This window comes from Anomaloglossus baeobatrachus, chromosome 1 (assembly GCF_048569485.1).
Source record: "Anomaloglossus baeobatrachus isolate aAnoBae1 chromosome 1, aAnoBae1.hap1, whole genome shotgun sequence".
Taxonomy (NCBI): Eukaryota; Metazoa; Chordata; class Amphibia; order Anura; family Aromobatidae; genus Anomaloglossus; species Anomaloglossus baeobatrachus.
In genome coordinates, this window is record NC_134353.1 from 424,016,674 (window position 1) to 424,039,189 (window position 22,516).

Here is a 22,516-nt window from a genome sequence, read left to right on the forward strand (position 1 = left end):
TGGTATTGGGTTGTGCCCTCCAATGACCTCCCGCAGGTACCATGAGGTATTTTCAAATTGTGATTTAAGACTATTTTTAGTGTCTATGGGGAGTGTCTGGATGTATGGACTCCATGTTTCAAAAAAATTCCTGGTCAATTTTTCCTTGTTCGTCAGCGTCTCAAATCTCTCCATTTTAAACAGAAATTTGATTTTTGTGTCAACCAATGCCATAGTTGGGGGGGATTCGAGTTTATCCATTGGTGTAAAATGCTTTTCCTAGTGGCCGCTGCCCAAATAGAAAGTGCCGCCTTTGTTCCCCTGGGGATACTTTGCTGAGCCTCCCCTAGGATATTAAAGATGGCCCACTGAGGGGTTAATGAATTTAATCTTGTATGTGCTTTGAATTCTCAGATGTACTTGTTTCCACAGTTCCAAAATTTGCGTGCATTCCCAAAACTGATGGTATAGTGTAGCTTTTGCCAGACCACACTTAGCGCAAGCATACAGTTAGGTCCAGAAATATTTGGACAGTGACACAATTTTGGCGAGTTGGGCTCTGCATGCCACCACATTGGATTTGAAATGAAACCTCTACAACAGAATTCAAGTGCAGATTGTAACGTTTAATTTGAAGGTTTGAACAAAAATATCTGATAGAAATTGTAGGAATTGTACACATTTCTTTACAAACACTCCACATTTTAGGAGGTCAAAAGTAATTGGACAAATAAACCAAACCCAAACAAAATATTTTTATTTTCAATATTTTGTTGCGAATCCTTTGGAGGCAATCACTGCCTTAAGTCTGGAACCCATGGACATCACCAAACGCTGGGTTACCTCCTTCTTACTGCTTTGCCAGGCCTTTACAGCCGCAGCCTTCAGGTCTTGCTTGTTTGTGGGTCTTTCCGTCTTAAGTCTGGATTTGAGCAAGTGAAATGCATGCTCAATTGGGTTAAGATCTGGTGATTGACTTGGCCATTGCAGAATGTTTCACTTTTTTGCACTCATGAACTCCTGGGTAGCTTTGGCTGTATGCTTGGGGTCATTGTCCATCTGTACTATGAAGCGCCGTCCAATCAACTTTGCGGCATTTGGCTGAATCTGGGCTGAAAGTATATCCCGGTACACTTCAGAATTCATCTGGCTACTCTTGTCTGCTGTTATGTCATCAATAAACACAAGTGACCCAGTGCCATTGAAAGCCATGCATGCCCATGCCATCACGTTGCCTCCACCATGTTTTACAGAGAATGTGGTGTGCTTTGGATCATGTGCCGTTCCCTTTCTTCTCCAAACTTTTTTCTTCCCATCATTCTGGTACAGGTTGATCTTTGTCTCATCTGTCCATAGAATACTTTTCCAGAACTGAGCTGGCTTCATGAGGTGTTTTTCAGCAAATTTAACTCTGGCCTGTCTATTTTTGGAATTGATGAATGGTTTGCATCTAGATGTGAACCCTTTGTATTTACTTTCATGGAGTCTTCTCTTTACTGTTGACTTAGAGACAGATACACCTACTTCACTGAGAGTGTTCTGGACTTCAGTTGATGTTGTGAACGGGTTCTTCTTCACCAGAGAAAGTATGCAGCGATCATCCACCACTGTTGTCATCCGTGGACGCCCAGGCCTTTTTGAGTTCCCAAGCTCACCAGTCAATTCCTTTTTTCTCAGAATGTACCCGACTGTTGATTTTGCTACTCCAAGCATGTCTGCTATCTCTCTGATGGATTTTTTCTTTTTTTCAGCCTCAGGATGTTCTGCTTCACCTCAATTGAGAGTTCCTTAGACCGCATGTTGTCTGGTCACAGCAACAGCTTCCAAATGCAAAACCACACACCTGTAATCAACCCCAGACCTTTTAACTACTTCATTGATTACAGGTTAACGAGGGAGACGCCTTCAGAGTTAATTGCAGCCCTTAGAGTCCCTTGTCCAATTACTTTTGGTTCCTTGAAAAAGAGGAGGCTATGCATTACAGAGCTATGATTCTTAAACCCTTTCTCCGATTTGGATGTGAAAACTCTCATATTGCAGCTGGGAGTGTGCACTTTCAGCCCATATTATATATATATATAATTGTATTTCTGAACATGTTTTTGTAAACAGCTAAAATAACAAAACTTGTGTCACTGTCCAAATATTTCTGGCCCTGACTGTATATTGTAGATGACATCCTGGACCGAACCAGAGGTGATATGTACGCCCTATGAAAGACCTGTAAAGCCATGTCTATGTAGCTAGCATATGTCACTCATTTTACTAGAGACTGGGTGGCTCCCAATATATCTGCTCTCTCATATTCCGGGAACTCTGTCTTCCATTTTACCGGGCCCGCCTTCTCCTCCTCCCAGTTCCAGTGAGGATGTAGCAACGAGTATATCTGGCTAGTGGAGGTGGCCTGCGTCCTAGCGTTACGGATAAAAGTGTCCAACTTTCTACTTGGCTCTACCGTTTTAGTTTTAAGGAATGCACCAGATAAGACTAATCCCAAATTTAGAGGTAAAAAAACAATAAAAATGGGGTCAGTCTTATCCTCCGGTGGTGTCTTCCCAGAGGGGGCAGCAGCGATGGTAGAGCAGGATCACAGGAGGCAGGGGCGGTGCTGGAGTAGGGGAATGCTGCAGGCACTGCAGTGGGGGCTGTGCTAGCTGTGTGGAGCAGAGTGGTGCGGTGAGTGTCTACCTCCCCATAATCTACATTTGGATTTTAAGATGCACCCCTCATTTTCCATCTAAATTTTTGGGAGGAAAAGTGCATCTTATAATTCGAAAAATACAGCAATTTAGTAACTATCACTAAATGAGTGGGTCATAACCATGGAACTGCAATGTCCTGCACCTGAGGTAAGAGACATGGCTATATCAGGAGAACTATACATTTCTGATTGGAGGTAATTGCTAATATTATTATTACATCTACTACATACTGAGATAGGATCTTGGAGATGGGAATGAACCTTAAAGAGGTTCGCCACCATTTTAACAATGAAGGCCTATCCTTCTTAGGATAGGTCCTCAATGTCTGATAAGCAGACACCCCACACCACCGCCAATCATCTGTTGTCTGTATCGGCGGCGGCAGCAAGCGGTCTGAAATGCTCAGTTCCGGAGCTGATCAGTCTTCTGATAGTAGCTGCGGCCAGGTACGGCACATCTACCACCTATTAAATCAACAGGACGTGAATGTGCAGTACCTGGCCGCAGCTACTATGAGAAGATAGATCAGCGGAATTGAGCATTTCCAGCTGCCTGCTACTGTTAGCAGCACAAAAAACAGCTGATAGGCGAGGATGATGGGTGTCAGACCCCAGCAGATCAGACATTGATGACATATCCTAAGGATAATCCATCAATGATAAAGTAGTGGAGAACCTTTTTAAAGTAATTTCTTTTGCAAAAGGTGCAAGAATTATGATCATAATTGACCCACATATAAAGATAACATGTCAATTAGAGATGAGCGAATCAGGCAAAATTGGAATTAATTTGTTCACACAATTTTCCAGAGAAATGCCATTTGTGTACAAGTTACTCCATGTGCATTTAATGTCCTTTATTATAATCTGGGTCTCTCCAGATCCTAGAGCATAACAGTAGTATGGAAAAATAAAAAAATTAAAAAAGGTTATTGCTCTCACCTTTGTGACCTCTCACAGAGACCCGTCCATTCCTCATCGCATCTTCGGATTAGCATTAACAATGCTGAAATCCCCAGAGCCTAGATCACTAGGACTTGGCTTACTTGTTTGCTAGAGGTGTGTCCTGAGCATGCAATCACAAAGGATGTGCTGTATGCAGTGACCTTCGCGAGCTCATGCGCAGAACGCTAACCTCCTGGGCCTAATAAACCCAGAGTGCCCAGTGATTTCGGAATTGCTCAGTGGGGGATGATTAGCGGAAGAGCTGGAGAGGTTAAGGTTTTGGTTTTTTCAACAATTTAATTGCCTTTTATGCTCAGAAAAGTAGCAGCAGCCATTTTGCTAAATCTACGCTGATGCAAATTACAAAAAAACTACACACTTTATATATACTGTATTTAAAGAAATGCTGATTTTTTTTTTCATTGTTAAATTTTGTCTCCTAAACAGTGTAATAAAAAAAAAAAAAAAAAAAATGGTTTATCAAAGAATAAAATTAGCTGTGCTGTGATGCAATAGGGTTAAGGAATATATTTTCACCAAAAACAAATGTGTAAAGAATTAAATAGAGGATGTATTGTTACCTTGCGTGCCATCACAAGTGCAGATGGCCTATGGCGGACTTTGGTCACCACGCCTCCATTTCCAGCTCCAAGCTCACATATCCGTTCAAAGTCATCATCTTTCAGCTCTCCAACCTTTGCTTTTTGTGTAAGAAAAGCTTCCAGACGCTTTTTCTGTTGATCATCTAAATCCAACTCCTCTAATTTTTTTTGCAGATCTACCAGATTTGCCCTATAAACAGGGGAAAAACATTCCAATTTAAAATAGTAAGCTAAATGTCACTACAGAGAATATGGATGTTTTCTGACATGAAACAATCTAAAACCACGTACATTAAAAACCATATTGGTGTCCTTAGTGTTTTCCATCAGATTCTCAGTATGGATAAAGAAATAATACATTTACAAAGCTTATCCTATTACTGCAACGTTAAAACACATGGATGTTACCCTGATGCCTTTCATTTGCTGTATGTGTTTTTCATGGACCATAGATATTTAGTGGCCTCGTCATCCGTGCTTTTGGGGAAAAAAAAAAATGGACATACAAGTGCATCTCTATAAATTAGAATATCATCAAAAAGTTAATTTATTTCAAAGGGAATTGCATATATTATATAGAGTCATTAAAAACAGTGATCTATTTCAAGTGTTTATTTCTGTTAAAGTTGATGATTATGGCTTACAGCCAATTAAAACCCAAAAGTCATTATCTCAGAAAATTAGAATAATATATAAAACCAACTGAAAAAATGATTTAAAAGTCTGTACAGTAAATGCACTCAATACTTGGTCGGGGCTCCTGTTGCATGAATTACTGCATCAATGCGGTGTGGCATGGAGGCGATCAGCCTGTGACACTGCTAAGGTGTTATGGAAGCCCAGGTTACTTTAATAGCAGCCTTCAGCTCATCTGCATTGTTGGGTCTGGTGTCATCTTAATCTTGACAATACTCCATAGGTTATCTATAGGGTTTAGGTCAGGCGAGTTTGCTGGCCAATCAAGCACAGTGATACTGTGGTTATTAAACCAGGTATTGGTACTTTTGGCAGTGTGGACAGGTGCCAAGTACTGTTGGAAAATGAAATTTCCAGCTCCAAAAAGCTTGTCGGCAGATGGAAGTATGAAGTGCTCTAAAATTTCCTGGTAGACGGTTGCGCTGACTTCGGTCTTGATAAAACTCAGTAGACCTACACCAGCAGATGACATGGCTCCCCAAACCATCACTGATTGTGGAAACATCACACTAGACTTCAAGCATCTTGGATTGTGGCCTCTCCACTCTTTCTCCAGACCCTGGGACCTTGATTTCCAAATAAAATGCAAAATTTACTTTCAACTGAAAACACCTTGGACCACTGAGCAACAGTCCAGTTCTTTTTCTCCTTGGTCCAGGTAAGACGCTTCTGGTGTTGTTTATTGGTCATAAGTGGCTTGACACAAGGACAGTTATAGCCCATGTCCTGGATACGTCTGTGTGTGGTGGCTCTTGAAGCACCGACTCCAGCAGCAGTCTACGCCTTCTGAATCTCCCCCAAAATTTTTTAATTGCCTTTACTTAATCTCATCAAGGCTGCAGTTCTCCCGGTTGCTTGTGCACCTTTTTCTTCCACACTTTTAGCTGAGGAGTGAACTAACATCCTATGCACCGCGAACCCAGCCGGAGAAACTAGCTATCCTAAAGGAAGGAAGGATGAATAACTCTCTGCCTCAGAGTAGACCCGCAAAGGTATAGCAAGCCCCCCACATTCAAAGACTACGGTGATATAGGAAAATACAATACACAGATGGAGGATAAGATTAGCAAAGGTGAGGCCCCACTGACTAAATAGAAAAGGATAGGAAAGGGGCTGATGGTGGCCAGAGAAAAACCCTACAAAACCCCAAATACCTGATAGTACAAAAAGGTCCTCAGATCGCATGATCTGTACTCCGTCCTATATCAGGCGCTCTTGTCAAGCCAATGAACAGAAAAACAGGAACAATTACAAATTCAAGAAGAAACAAACACATGGACTTATAGGAGCAAAACTCCAAGCAGAGCTGCAGGGAGCTTCCTAGCTAAGCAACAAAGAGGGAAGATTCCTGCATGCAAATAAACTGACAACCACAGTAAATGACAAACCCGGATAAGAACAAAAAGAACAAAACAACTAAGAAAGAACCAAGCACTTATCTGGGGTAGATGTGGTCAGACGCAAGATGAAAAGGCAGGTGAGCTACAGGACAATGATAACCGGCTCAGACTGCCAGGAGGCCAAGGCTTAAATAGGCAGAGTGTTAGCAATGTAAACGCCCATTGGTCAAGAACACCTGGTCTGTCAAAACCATCCCTGGCCACAAGAGGGAGCCTCACAGCAGCAACAGCATAACTGACATTCACAACACAGCCAGCTTCTTTACCAATGACCTTTTATGGCTTGCCCTCCTTGTGGAGTGTGTCAATGATTGCCTTCTGGACATCTGTCAAGTCATCAGTCTTCTCCATTGTGTAGCCTACTGAACTAGGCTAAGGGACCATTTTAAATGCTTAGGAAGCCTTTGCAGATGTTTTGTGGTAATTATTCTAATTTTCTGAGATAATGACTTTTGGGTTTTCATTGGCTGTAAGCCATAAGCCTCAACATTAACAGAAGAACACTTGAAATAGATCACTCTGTGTGTAATAACTATAATATGCGTTTCCCTTTTTGTATTGAATTACTGAATTTAACTTTTTGAGGATATTCTAATTTATTGAGATGCAGTTGTATCTGTGTGTGGCTGACACACAGATCCACGGTCAATGTGAAAACCTTCACATGTGATGATCACAATAGATTATAATGGGCATATGTGGCATCAGTGAAAAAACCCAGAAACATGGCCATCTGAAGGAAGCCAAAGAGGGTAAATGCTACACAGTTATCATGCAGTTTTTACATAAACAAACATGGTGCATTTAATGACTATGTTGTTTAGCATGATCATTACCAAAAGGTGTGCCACATTGATAAACTAGCTTATTAACCCTTTTACACTGTATATATTATGGGCGTTTAAGCTTTAGTGACAGAGCCTATTTTGACCGTAACGACCAAACTAAATTTTTAAAATCTGACCAGTGTCACTTTTTTGTGGTAATAAAACTTTGGAATGCTTCAACGAATTCCAGTGATTGAGACTTTTTTCGTGACATATTGTACTTCATGTTAGTGGTAAATTTGGGAAGATAATTTTTTGTTTTATTTGTAAAAATATCAGCATTTTGGCGAAAATCTTAAATTCTCAGTTTTCAAACTTTCAATTTTTAGATCCTTAACCCTTTTCACCCTCCAGCCTGTTTTCACCTTCCTGACCAGGCCAAATTGTAGAAATCTGCCCAGTGTCACTTTATGAGGTGATAACTCTGGAACGCTTCAGCGGATCCCAGTGTGTCTGTGAATGATTTATCGTGACACATTGTTCTTCACGTTAGTGGTAAATTTTGGCTGATATTTTCATAAATAAAATTCAAATCATAGCAAAGTTTGAATTTTATGCTCTTAAATTAGATATGCCACACAAATTGATAAATAACATTTCCCACACGTCTACTTTACATAAACATCAATTTTTAAACCTTTTTTGTTAGTAAGTTAGAAGGGTTAAAAATGTATCAGGAATTTTGTATTTTGCCAACAAAATGTACAAAAGCAAAATTTTAAATTTGATATATTTTTTTTTTTTCGAGACAACATCACATTTGAAGAGACTTTGAAAAGCCTAGATGACAGAAAATAGCCAAAAGGTAAACAATTCTAAAAACTGCACCCCTCAAACTGCTGAAAATCACATCCAAGAAGTTTACTATCCCGTGACATACTTGATAGGAATTAACCCCTTCATGACCTAGAATGTTTTTATAAGTCTTAGGTCGCCTCCCTCCTGTTACTGTGGGCTCACATGGAAAGCCTGTATTCATCCCTGCACTTGTTTGCTGATCAGATCAGCAGACATGTGCGGAGAAAAGGTGTGGATGACCCCTTTAGATCGCACTGTCAAACTCTGACAGCCAAATCTGACAGCGCTCCGGTGGGTAGCGTGCTGTTACCTGCCATCGGCGGTGCTATGACGCGATCACAGGGCGCCAATGCTTGTCATTACAGCGTGGTGTCAGCACATTTGGTATCGCCGTAATGTACAAAATAAACAAACAGTCACTGAGCCCCAGATCCCAAAAATGAAAACGCTACGGGTCTTGGAAAATGGCGATAAGCATGAGTCTTTTTTTGGACAAACTTCTGAATCTCCCCTCCCCCTCCCCATTAAAAAAAAAGTATAGTTTGGTATCTACAAACTCATACTGACCTGGGGAATCATAATGCCAGGTCAGTTTTTCAAAATAGCTAACTCAAATAAAAAACCCCAAACACAATTGTGCAATTGCATTTTCTTTGCAAATTTCACCACAGTTGGAATTTTTTCCCCCATTTTTCCGTACAATCTGGGACAGAATGAATGGTGTCGTTCAAATGTACAACTCGTCCCGCAAAAAACAATACCTCTTATGGCTATATTGACGGAAGAAAAAAAAAAAAAAAAAGTTATGCCTCTTTGAAGAAAGGGAGGAAAACACAAAAACAGCTCTTAGAAGAACTATGTTATAATAGCGATGGGTCATCCCTATGGCAACCATTGGCTTCCCATAATCACATCATGGGACTGCCGATGGTGTCCGGGAATGGCGTGATCCCCACTGTGGCCATTTAAATCTCGCTATCACATTTTGACACCGTGATCTAAGTGGCAAGCAGGCATGGGTGGATCGCGGATCCACCCGCGCCTGTTAGCCCCACATGTCTGCTGATTTGAACAGCAGACATGTGCAGGGATCACCGCCGGCTCACCACAACAGCCGGTGGAGATTTGTTGTTAAAGGGTATGGAATGAAAAAAATGAAAATGTTAATTTCTCGCACAAAAATATTGCTTTGAGCCAATTTTTTTTTATTTTCACAAAAGTAACAGGAGAAAATGCACCATACATTTTATGATGCAATTTCTCCTGCGTACGCAGATACCTCATATGTGGTGGAATTCTACTGTTTGGGTGCACGGCAGGGCTTGGAAGGAGCACCATTTGAATTTTGGAGCGCAACATTGTCTGGAATCATTTAACGATTGCCATGTCACAATTGGAGAGCCCCTGATGTGCCTAGACAGTGGAGCTACCTCACAACTGACCCCATTTTGGAAACTAAAGAATTTATTTAGCGATGTGATGAGCACCACAATTCCACAGGTGATTTACAAAATTTTATATCGTTCAGCCGTGAAAATGAACAAAAAACACTTTTCCCACAACTGTTGCTTTAGCCCCATTTTTTAATTTTTATAAGGGCAAAAGGAGAAAATGGACCCTACAATTTGTTGTGCAATTTCTCTTGAGTAAGCAAATACCCCATATGTGGTGGAAAACAACCGTTTGAGCACACGGCAGGGTTTGGAAGCAGCGCCTTTTTGGCTGGAATAGATGGCGGACACCATGTCCCATTTGAAGAGCAGCAGACACCCCCCACAAGTGACCCCATTTTAGTAGTGAGTATTTTAAACCCTCAGCGCAATGTTAAACAATTATATGAATCACATGAGTACATGAAAAATGACCAATTTTTTCCACTAAAATGTTTATTTAGCCACCTGTTTTTTATTTTTCAAAAACTGTTATTGAAACTACAATTTCTCCTCAGTTTTCCCAATACCCCTTACAAGATCAAAAACGATTTTCGAGGCACAGGGCACAGCTAAGTAGGGAAGGAGTGACAAACTGGAGTTCAGAATTTGCTGGAATGATTTCAGGGTGCCATATCACATTGGTAGAGCCCCTGATAAGTTAAAAAAAAGCAGCAGCCTCCATAAGTGACCCCCCCCCCTTTACGAACTACATTCTTCAATTAATTTATCTAGGAGTGCAGTGAACATTTCACCACCACATGTGCCTGAAAGAGTTTTATACCATTGGGTGGTGAAGAAAAAAAATGACATTTTTAAGTTTCAATTTTAAAGTGTTGTTTTAACCTCAAGTTTTAAATTTTTTAAAATGGCTAAAAGGAAAAAAAAAATGCACTCCACAGGTTGTTGTGCAATTTCTCCTGAGTATTCCAATACCCTACATGTAATCAGGAACTACTTTTGAGGTAAAGTGGAAAGATGAGAAGGTAAGGAGAACTATATTATAGTGGAGATTTTGTTATGATTTTCAGGTGCAGAGTCACATTGGCAGAACCCTTGAGATGCCAGAACAGTAGAACTCCATCAGTAACCCCATTTACAAACTACACCCATCAATGAATTCATATAGGGGGGTGCAGTGATCATATTGACACAATAGGATTAAAGAACCCAATTTCATAGAATAGTTTTCAGACTCCATATAGAGAGCCCCCAAGTGCCAGAAGAGCAGAATCCCCCTCAAGCGTTCCCGTTTTGGACATTAAACTCCTCTGGGAATTTATCTACAAGTGTAGTAAGTATCTTGACTCCATGGGTGTTTTCCTGAATTAAACACACCGTGAATGTTGGGAAGTGAAAATTGCAAATCTGCCAATACATTGTAGTGCCCAGTACCCATTGTGCACAGCTCATGCTTATGGAGAGAAGAACCCTGTAAATTACCGTAAGCGGGCTCTCCTCACTACTGTACTGACAAACATGTAGACGCTAGTTGCTGTTTAGGTAGGTGTGAGGTTCAGAAGGTAGGGGGCATTTGGATTTGGGAGCACATATTTTGCTGAATTTCTTTTGCGGAAGGCGAGGAGCTTTTCTAGAACTTATGTGTTACCAATAACATTGAAAACCCCTATATTTTTATTGACAGATGACGGACCTAGGTGGGGACTTTTTTTTTTATGTGGATTGAGTTGAAGCTTTTATTGGGAACATTTTATATAAAAATTTACCATCAGGTGTTTCCACCTAAATCTCCAAAAGACGTGATCTAAATGAGGCAACAGAGTAAGGCCTCTTTCACACGTCAGTGATTCTGGTAAGTTTGTGCTTTTTTTTTTTAAAACGTACCAGAATCACTGACATATGCAGACCCATTATAATCAATGGGTCTGCTCACACATCAGTGATCTTTCACTGAACTTGTGTCCGTGCAGCGTGCACCCGTGGCCGTGATTCTGCACGGAGACAAGTCAGTTTTTTCCTGGCATCACTAATGACCCACGGACCACACTATGGTGTGATCCGTGTGTGATCAGTGAAACACGTACAAGAAAATCACGGACATATTAAATATTAAAACTTTTCAACTTACCTTGCCTGCGATTCGCTGTGCCTGCTCCGCTCTCGGCAACTCCTGCCTGGCTCATGAATATTCATGAGGGCAGGAACTGCCGACCAGGAAGTAGCAGCTGCAGAGCGGTGGGCGGACGCTGCAGCGCAGGAGACTTCAGCACCGTGGACAGCAGTAATGAAGGCAGGTGAGTAATGTCCATGTGCAATCACGGTACACGGAGGGACATGTGCGTGTTTTACACGTCAGTGAAGAATGTCAGTGTTTTTCACGGACATGTGAAACGGGCCTTACTCTGGACTAAGTCTGGTCTCTGTTCAGTGTTGTCCATTTCAGAAGTGCACAAAACTGTGGTAGACTGTGCTTTTACGCACGCTCAGAAAGACAGACACCACCAGATCATAGTGTTCATAGTGTCTCCATCTGCCTCATTAGTGAGTTTTCTTGTAAGTGCTCAGTGTAGAGAGCAGGATGAGCCGAGCCTTACTGCAATCTTTGGGAGGCAGAATAAACAAATCAACTGCAGGTCAATAATTGTTTATCTATAATTTATGCCATTCCTCATGTAGTATAAGGGATAAGACAGCTTTATTCAAGTTACTGAGATTACAGCAAAACCATATTTATATCACCGTTTTTATTGCGTAAAAGCGACAACATACAAAATTGTTATAGAAATTAATAATTTGATTGCTATATTTTGAGAGCTATAGGGTTTTTATTTTTCCACTGGCAGTCATGTGAGCTTGTTTTTGGCAGGATACATTGACATTTGTATTTGTACCACTTTCGGACATAACAGTTTTTGATCACTTTCTATTCCAATTTATGGGAGGCACAAAGAAGATAAAAACCGTTCCTGAATTGCTGGTTTATTCTTATGCCGTTCACCGGTGTGGACAGATTTATTCTTCGGGTCAGTACACTTACAGTGATACCACATTTATAGAAATATTTATGTTTTGCTGCATAATGAAGGGAATTTTGTTTACTTACCGTAAATTCCTTTTCTTCTAGCTCCTATTGGGAGACCCAGACAATTGGGTGTATAGCTACTGCCTCCGGAGGCCACACAAAGTATTACACTTTAAAAAGTGTAACCCCTCCCCTCTGCCTATACACCCTCCCGTGCATCACGGGCCCATCAGTTTTGGTGCCAAAGCAGGAAGGAGGAAACTTATAAATTGGTCTAAGGTAAATTCAATCCGAAGGATGTTCGGAGAACTGAAACCATGAACCAAAAGGACAATTCAACATGAACAACATGTGTACACAAAAGAACAACAGCCCGAAGGGAACAGGGGCGGGTGCTGGGTCTCCCAATAGGAGCTAGAAGAAAAGGAATTTACGGTAAGTAAACAAAATTCCCTTCTTCTTTGTCGCTCCATTGGGAGACCCAGACAATTGGGATGTCCAAAAGCAGTCCCTGGGTGGGTAAAAGAATACCTCGATAAAAAGAGCCGAAAAACGGCCCCCTGTTACAGGTGGGCAACCGCCGCCTGAAGGACTCGCCTACCTAGGCTGGCATCTGCCGCAGCATAGGCATGCACCTGATAGTGTTTCGAGAAAATGTGCAGACTCGACCAGGTAGCCGCCTGACGCACCTGCTGAGCCGTAGCCTGGTGCCGCAATGCCCAGGATGCACCTACGGCTCTGGTAGAATAGGCTTTCAGCCCTAAAGGAATCGGAAGCCCAGAAGAACGGTAAGCTTCACGAATCAGTTCCTTGATCCACCGAGCCAAGGTTGACTTGGAAGCCTGCGACCCCTTACGCTGGCCAGCGACAAGGACAAAGAGCGGATCAGAACGGCGCAGGGGCGCCGTGCGCGAAATGTAGAGCCGGAGTGCTCTCACGAGATCTAACAAGTGCAAATCCTTTTCACATTGGTGAACTGGATGAGGGCCAAAAGAAGGTAAGGAGATATCCTGATTGAGATGAAAAGGGGATACCACCTTAGATAGAAATTCCGGGACCGGACGCAGAACCACCTTATCCTGGTGAAACACCAGGAAGGGGGCTTTGTATGACAGTGCTGCTAGCTCAGACACTCTCCGAAGTGATGTGACTGCAACTAGGAAAGCCACCTTCTGCGAAAGGTGAGATAGAGATAACCCTGAGGACGCCAAGAGCCAGGACTCAATGGCCACACAGTCAGGTTGAGGGCCGCAGAATTCAGATGGAAAAAGTGGCCCTTGAGATAGCAAGTCTGGTCGGTCTGGGAGTGCCCACGGTTGACCCACCGTGAGGTGCCACAGAGCCGGGTACCACGACCTGCTCGGCCAGTCCGGAGCGACGAGGATGGCGCGGCGGCAGACGGACCTGATCTTGCGTAACACTCTGGGCCGCAGTGCCAGAGGAGGAATACATAAGGCAGTCGAAACTGCGACCAGTCCTGAACTAATGCGTCCGCCGCCAGCGCTCTGTGCTGGTGGTTGATGTACGTGACCGCCGTGGCGTCGTCCGACTCTATTCGGATCTGCCTGCCCTCCAGCCACTTCTGGAACGCCTTTAGGGCTAGATACACTGCCCTCATCTCCAGAACATTGATCTGAAGGGAGGACTCTGTCGTAGTCCAGGTTCTCTGAGCCCAATTGGTGGAGGAAGACCGCTCCCCACCCTGACAGACTCGCGTCCATCGTGACCACCGCCCAGGATAGTAACCGGACGGATTTTTCCTTTCGACAGAGAAGTGGGAAGAAGCCACCACTGAAGAGAGGTTTTAGCTGCCAGAGCAAGAGTGACGTTCCTGTCTAGGGGCGTCGACCTCCCGTCCCATTTGCGGAGAATGTGCCATTGAAGTGGACGCAGATGAAACTGCGCAAAGGGAACTGCCACCATCTTCCCTAGGAAGTGCATGAGACGCCTCAAGGGGTGTGACTGGGCCCGAATGAGAGAGTGCACCCTTGTCTGCAGCGAACGCTGTTTGTCCAGCGGAGGCTTGACTATCGCTGGGAGAGTATGAAACTCCATCCCGAGGTAAGTCAGTGATTGGGCCGGAGTCAATTTTGACTTTGGGAAATTGATGATCCACCCGAACCTCTGGAGAGTCTCCAGAGCAACGGCCAGGCTGTGTTGACATGCCACCCGGGAGCGTGTCTTGACCAGGAGATCGTCTAAGTAAGGGATCACCGAGTGGCCCTGAGAGTGCAGGACTGCCACAACGGATGCCATGACCTTGGTGAAGACCCGTGGGGCTGTCGCCAGGCCGAAAGCAGTGCCACAAACTGAAGGTATTCGTCCCCAATGGCGAAACGCAGGAAGCGTTGATGCTCTGGTGCGATCGGCACATGGAGATAGGCCTCCCTGATGTCGATTGATGCTAGGAAGTCTCCTTGTGACATCGAGGCGATGACAGAGCGGAGGGATTCCATGCGAAACCGTCTGGTTCTCACATGTCTGTTGAGCAATTTGAGGTCCAGAACGGGACGGAATGATCCGTCCTTTTTTGGCACCACGAACAGGTTGGAGTAAAAACTGCGACCCCGTTCCTGAAGGGGAACGGGGATCACAACTCCTTCTGTCTTCAGAGTGTCCACCGCCTGAACAAGTGCATCGGCTCGCTCGGGGGGCGGAGATGTTCTGAAGAAACGAGTCGGAGGACGAGAGCAGAACTCTATCCTGTAACCGTGAGACAGAATGTCTCTCACCCATCGGTCTTGGACATGTGGCCACCAGGCGTCGCCAAAGCGGGAGAGCCTGCCACCGACTGAGGATGCGGTTTGTGGAGGCTGAAAGTCATGAGGAGGCCGCCTTGGAGACGGTGCCTCCGGCGGTCTTTGGAGAACGTGACTTAGACCGCCATGCAGAAGAGTTCCTCTGGCTCTTCTGTGGCCTGTTGGGTGAAAATGATTGGGATCTGGCTGAGGGCCGAAAGGACCGAAACCTCGCCTGAATTTTTCGTTGCTGAGGTCTTTTTGGCTCGGATTGGGGTAAGGACGAGTCCTTTCCCTTAGATTGCTTAATAATTTCATCCAATTGCTCGCCAAACAATCGGTCGCCCGAAAAAAGGCAAACCGGTCAAGAACTTCTTGGAAGCAGAGTCTGCCTTCCATTCGCGCAGCCACATGGCCCTGCAGACTGCCACCGAATTGGCGGATGCTACCGCTGTACGGCTAGCAGAGTCCAGGACGGCGTTCATGGCGTAGGACGAAAAAGCCGACGCCTCAGAAGTCAAAGACGGTACTTGCGGAGCAGAGTTACGTGTGACCGCATTAATCTCAGACAAACCAGCTGAGATAGCTTGGAGTGCCCACACGGCTGTAAAGGCCGGGGCGAAGGACGTGCCTGTGGCTTCAAAGATGGATTTCATTAGGAGCTCTATCTGCCTGTCAGTGGCATCCTTGAGCGATGAACCGTCAGCCACTGCTACTAAGGATCTAGCCGCCAGTCTAGAGACTGGAGGATCCACCTTGGGACATTGAGCCCAACCCTTGACTACGTCAGAGGGGAAGGGGTAACGTGTGTCATTAAGGCGCTTAGAAAAGCGCTTGTCCGGAAAAGCTCTGTGCTTCTGGACAGCATCTCTGAATTTAGAGTGATCGAAAAAAGCACTGTGTACGTTTGGGAAACCTAAACTGGTGTTTCTCCTGCTGTGAAGCCGACTCCTCCACAGGTAGAGGCGGGGGAGATAGATCTAGCACCTGGTTGATTGACGCTATAAGGTCATTTACTATGGCGTCCCCTTCAGGTGTATCGAGATTGAGAGCAAGGTCAGGGTCAGAGCCCTGGGCTGCGACCTCTGCCTCATCCTCCAGAGAGTCCTCAAGCTGAGACCCCGAACAGCGTGATGAAGTCGGGGAAGATTCCCAGCGAGCCTGCTTAGCCGGTCTGGGACTGCGGTCCGTGCCGGAGTCCTCCACGTGACACCTAGGGCCCACCCCAGGAGCATGCTGCGGCGCAGACCGAGAGGGGCCTGGGGACGATGACCCCGCAGTGCTCGGGGCCTGTGTAAGGGCCGGTCTGGACTGTAAGGCTTCTAGTATCTTAGCAGACCATTTGTCCATAGACTGAGCCATGGATTGTGAAAGTGACTCAGAGTTTCTCAGCTAAAACTGCAGGCTCTGTCCCTGCCGCCTGGACAGGGGAAGCCGGCGGTTCTACCTGGGCCGAGGGTCCCACCAGTGCCCGAGGCTCCGGCTGAGCGAGTGCCACAGGGCCCGAGCATTGCTCACAGTGAGGGTAGGTGTAACCTGCAGGTAGCATAGCCGCACAAGAGGTACAGGTTGCAAAATAACCCTGTGTCTGGGCACCTTTGCTCCTTGTGACCGACATGCTGTTCTCTCCTAAGAGAGTAATCACTGAGGGTATATAGCCAAAGGCTAAACACTGCGGCCGAACCTAGAAAATGTATACAAATATGAGATTATATTTATATATATATATAAAATATATAAAATATATATATATATATATATATATATAAATATATAAAATATATATATATATATAAATATACAGTCCGGCACCCTAGGGGGACCAGCACCGTGTGATCGGTGTGTCTTACCGACCGCCCAGAGCGGTGTGTGTTCACCCGATCCCCTGCCTGGGCCTCCCAGAGTTGCAGCCAGAAGTCCTCCACCGGCAGAATGTGATTAAAACATGGCTGCCGGCGTTCTAAGGGGAGGAGGGAGCCGTGGGCGTGTTCAATAAAGTGCGGGAATCTGGTGCCCCAGAGTGATGAGTGAGGGGGGGAGGAGGACACTAAAGTATGCTCCAGCCCTCACAGTCGGCGTCAGGCCGACCATCCCGCCCTTACCCCTGACTGGCAGGCCCGGGGGCGGGAGTTTAATGCACTAGGCCGCAAAAGCCGGGGACTAAATTTAATACTGCGGCCGGCAAGCAGGCGCGGTCGGCGCGGTAGTCCCGATCGTGACACAAAAACAGCAGCCGCTGCAGCGTCTGATACAGTCGGCGTAAGGCCGACCATCCCGCCCTTCCCCCTGACTGGCAGGCCCGGGGGCGGGAGTTTAATGCACTAGGCCGCAGAAGCCGGGGACTAAATTTAATACTGCGGCCGGTAAGCAGGCGCGGTCGGCGCGGTAGTCCCGATCGTCTGAGACCAAGTGCTCCATGCACCGTCCCCAAGGGGACACAGAGTACCTGTATGATGCAGGGCCTGTCCCTGACGATACTCAGTCTCCTGTCCGTCAGAATCCCACAGGGGCTGCGGAGGGAGCCCAGTCCCAGTGCCTGGATGACCGGTTAGGATCCCACTTCTCCCAGAGCCTCTAAGGGATGGGGAAGGAAAACGGCATGTGGCTCCAGCCTTTGTACCCGCAATGGGTACCTCAACCTTAACAGCACCGCCGACTTAGTGGGGTGAGAAGGGAGCATGCCGGGGGCCCTGAGGCCCTCTTTTCTTCCATCCGATATAATCAGCAGCTGCTGCTGACTAAAATGTGGAGCTTGAGTGAATGTGTGCCTCCTTCAACACAAAGCATAAAACTGATGGGCCCGTGATGCACGGGAGGGGTTACACTTTTTAAAGTGTAATACTTTGTGTGGCCTCCGGAGGCAGTAGCTATACACCCAATTGTCTGGGTCTCCCAATGGAGCGACAAAGAAATATATAAAATATATAATATATATATATATATATATATATATATATATATATATATATATATATATATATATATATATATATATATATATATATATATATATATATATATATATATATATATATATATATATATATATATATATATATATATATATATCTCATCACTAGAGCCTAGAGCTATAGCTTTATTATTTTTATGCTGATGGAACAGTAGGGTGGCTTGTTTTTTGCGGGACAAGATTACGTTTTCAGCTGTACCATTTTAATTTACATAACTTTATGGCATTTTATTCCACTTTTTGTTGGCAGCATGATACAGAAATAGTTATTTGCCTCTTTTTTATTTTAAGGTGTTTACTGAAGTGGTTAACTAGTGTGAAACTTTATAGATCTGGTTGTTCCAGACGTGGCGATACCAAATGTGCACTTTTTTTTATTTACTTTAGTTTTTAAAATATAATGGATTTACAGTAAAACTGACCTGGCAATACGATTCTCCAGATCTGTACAATTACATAGATATGAAAACAGTGGACAAATAAGTATTTGATACACTGACAATTTCGCAAGTTTTCCCACCTACAAAGAATGGAGAGGTCTGTAATTTTTGTTGTAAGTACATATCAACTGTGACAGACAAAATCCTCCCCAAAAATCCAGAAAAATCATTGTATGATTTTTAAATAATTAATTTGCATTTTATTGCATGAAATAAGTATTTGATACAATAGAAAAAACAGAACTTAATATTTAGTATAGAAAACTTTGTTTGCAATTACAGAGGTCAGATGTTTCCTGTAGTTACTTAACCAAGTTTGCATAGTGCAGCAGTGGGATTTTGTCCCACTCCCCCATACAGAACGTCTAGGTTTCTGGGCTCTTGTTGGGCAACATTGAGTTTCAGGTCCCTCCAAAGATTTTCCATTAGGTTCAGGTCTGGAGACTGGCCTACCACCTTTGCAGAAAAAGCACCCCCCAAGGTATAATGTTTCCACCCCCATGATTCACGGTTGGGACAGTGTTCTTGGGGTGGAGTGGATACCAAAAAGTTGTATTTGGTCTCATCTGACCACATGACCTTCTCCCATGCCTCCTCTGGATCATCCAACTAGTCATTGGTAAAACTTCAAATGACCCTTGACATGTGCTCGCATGAGCACGGGGACCTTGCGTGCTCTGCAGGATTTTACTCCATGATGGCGTAGTGTGTTACTAACGGTATTCTTTGAGAGGGTGGTCCCGGCTTCCTTCAGGTCATTGACCAGGTCCTCCCAAATAGTTCTGGGCTGATTGAGAGTCAAGTTGTGTTTCTTTTATTTTCTAATAATTACGCCAACAGTTCACCAAGCTTCTTGCCTATTGTCCTGTAGCCCATTACAGCCTTGTGCAGGTCTATAATTTTGTCTATGGTGTCCTTTAACAGCACTTTGGTCTTGGCCATGGTGGAGAGGTTGGAGCGTGATTGATTGTGAGGACAGGTGCAATTAATACAGGTAATGAGTGCAGAGTAGGAGGGCTTCTTAAAGAAAAAATATCAGGTCTGTGAGAGCCAGAATTCTTGCTGGTTGGTAGGTGATCAAATACTTATTTCATGCAATAAAATGCATAGTCGTTATTTAAAAACCATACAATGTGATTATTTTCTTGGACCACAGGGGAAGACTAATCTCCTTAAGGAGACTTTGCAAGCCAGTCTGGCTGCCAGTAAGGGGACTTATAGCTGCAATGCCCCTCTGGGAAATATTCAAATTGTCTCTCCAGGAAAGGAGACAAACTCTAGCGCAGCGCCACCTATTGGAAGTAGCGATCCTAAGTCATATGCAAAGGATTGTTAAAAATTCACTTTTGACTTTTAGGCTATGTGCGCACGTTGCGTATTAGCATGCAGTTACGCTGCGATCTGCACCGCAGCGTAACTGCATGCGTCCTGCGTCCCCAGCACAATCTATGAAGATTATGCAGGAGACGTGCGCACGTGGCGTATTAGAGCGCAGCGCTTCGGCTGCTGCCCGAAGCGCGCGTTCTAAGAAGTGACTTCTTTCGTGCGCTCTGCATGCATCCCCCGCTCTGTCTATGGGAGGGGCTGCAGTCAGAGCGCATGAAATGGGCTTTTTTTTCCATTACGGACTCTTTCTGCAGCGATTTGAAGCGCACGTGTGCTGTTCAAATCGCTGCAGGACAGAACGCTACGTGTGCACATAGCCTTAGGATCACTACTTCCAATAGGTGGCGCTGCGCTACAGTTTGTCTCCTTTACTGGAGAGACAATTTGAATATTTTCTTTGAGGGATTCTGCCTCTCTCTCACAGTTGAAGTGTACCCAAGATAAAAATTACAGACCTCTCCATTCTTGTAGGTGGGGAAACTTGCAAAATCAGCAGTGTATCAAATACTTATTTTCCCCACTGTATGTTTAATTTTTTTTTAAGTAGTGAAAAAAAAATTGGAAATTAAAAATAATAATTTCAGTTGTATTGCCATTTTGTGAGACCTGTAAGATTTTCAATTTTCAGGATATGGGGCTATGTGATTTTTTTTTTTGCCCAGAGACAACGTTTTTAATGATACCATTTGGGGGTAAATAAGAGATATTGCAATGTTACGGAGGTCAAAACAAACCCCCAAACCCTACAATTCTGGCATTTCAATATTTTTTCTCATTCTGCAGTTTACCAATTGGAACAGTTTATTTTACATTTTGATAGATCGAACTTTTACAAACACAGCGATAAAACTGTATTGTTTCCTTATTGTTTTATTTTTAATGGGGCAAAAAGGGGTGGGGGGGCGATTTGAAGGTGGTGTTTTTCTTCTAAAAAAAAAAAAAAAAAAAAAAAAAAAAAAAAAAAAACACATGATTTTTACCTATTAGTGTATTTACTAGTCCCCTTAGGGGACTTGAGGCTGAAATTGTCTGATTGCTTGTGCTATACATAGCAAGTCGGTATTATTAGTTTTTACTGGGGGGAATGGAATTTTTTTTTTTTTTTTTACCCCTGTATAATGCTTACCAATCATAAACAGGCAGCAACTTAAAAGAATACAATAGCTTAGAGCAGGATTTCTCAATAAGTGCGATTTAATAAGAGATGGGCGAATATAGTAAATATTTTACGATATATATTACAGATATAATGCTTACCAATTACAGAGTTCTATTCCAGTATAATTATATTATTTATAATAATAAATTATAATAATAATAATATTCATCATGGAAAGAAAAATGCATGGGTTCCTATTGTGACAAATACCGGAATAGTACTTTGGGATTTGTTATGAATAATCCGAAGATAAATAATTACTACTCACCCATCACTAGTAATGATACAGCCCTGATCTAATTTTTTATGATTAAAAAGCACAGATGACTTCAAATAAGGTCCTTTAAGGGGAATCAGCAGCACAGCTGAGTCTAGCATCACATTACAAACCTATCAGCTCTCTCCCACTCCTCTAGAACTGTCAGATCTGCTGTACTGATCCTTTCCCCGCATTGCCATCCACAGCTGTGTTGGTAATCACATTTAACTCCAATTTCTTAGCAATACTTACTGCTGTGATCTCACTGGAAAGCGTCTCCGTACAATTTAGCCATGAGTAGTCCAGGCAGTTTACTCCTGTGTGAGACATAATGATAGCTCCAATCTCATCACAGAGTGATTATAGGTTGCCTTAACAGAGCAGACATAAAATTGTGGTTACTGATGTAGGTGGTGGACAGGCAGTGTGGAAAAGAAAAGGGGGCTGTACAGCAGAGATGACATGCTAGGAGAGGACAGCTGGGTTTGTAATGTGACAACTAATCTCAGCTGTGCTGCTCCTCCCGTCAATGACTCCTCCAGAAGGTTAGACCAGGAGATCACAGCTGTATTGTTGCATCTCTCACACTGAGAAACCTATGGTGAAGGCGTGGTCATTTTTCCTTTGAGTGTTACTGTCTGCCTATGATTGGTCAGCATACAACAGAGAGAAGTACACATCCATAGTGCAAACTGTGTGATGAAATACAAAAGTTAAAAGTCCAAGTGGGTGTTAATTCATTAGGTGCAGAATACTTTGACTGTTAATATCTCCACAACAAAAGGCGAAGAAAAAATTATTCTTCTCTGCAGCCACAATTATATATAGTGTCCAATTTAACATGAAAACACCACTGCAGAAATTAATGGTTAAATGCATACAAACCTTTGCAAATTCCCACATGTAAATTAAGCAGATTCATTTTAGTCATGGCCATATCAAACCGTTACATAAAACCATTAACCCCTTCAGCCCCCCAGCCTGTTTTCACCTTAAAGACCGGGCCATTTTTTACATTTCTGACCAGTGTCACTTTGACAGGTTATAACTCTGGAACGCTTCAACAGATCCTGGCGATTCTGAGACTGTTTTTTCGTGACATATTGTACTTCATGTCAATGGTAAATTTAGGCCGATATTTTTTGCGTTTATGTGTGAACATTTTGGAAATTTGGCAAAAATTTTGAAAATTTCGCAATTTT

The 22,516-nt window shown here is 43.6% G+C and overlaps 1 protein-coding gene across 1 annotated transcript in view; it reads right to left on the reverse strand.

Moving 5' to 3' along the window:
* Window positions 1-22,516, reverse strand: part of MAP2K2 (mitogen-activated protein kinase kinase 2) — a 124,924-nt gene that overhangs the window by 66,948 nt on the left and 35,460 nt on the right. The window contains exon 3 of the mRNA XM_075337863.1: window positions 4,207-4,417. Coding sequence (XP_075193978.1) covers window positions 4,207-4,417 — 211 coding nt within the window. The remainder of the gene's footprint in view (window positions 1-4,206; window positions 4,418-22,516) is intronic.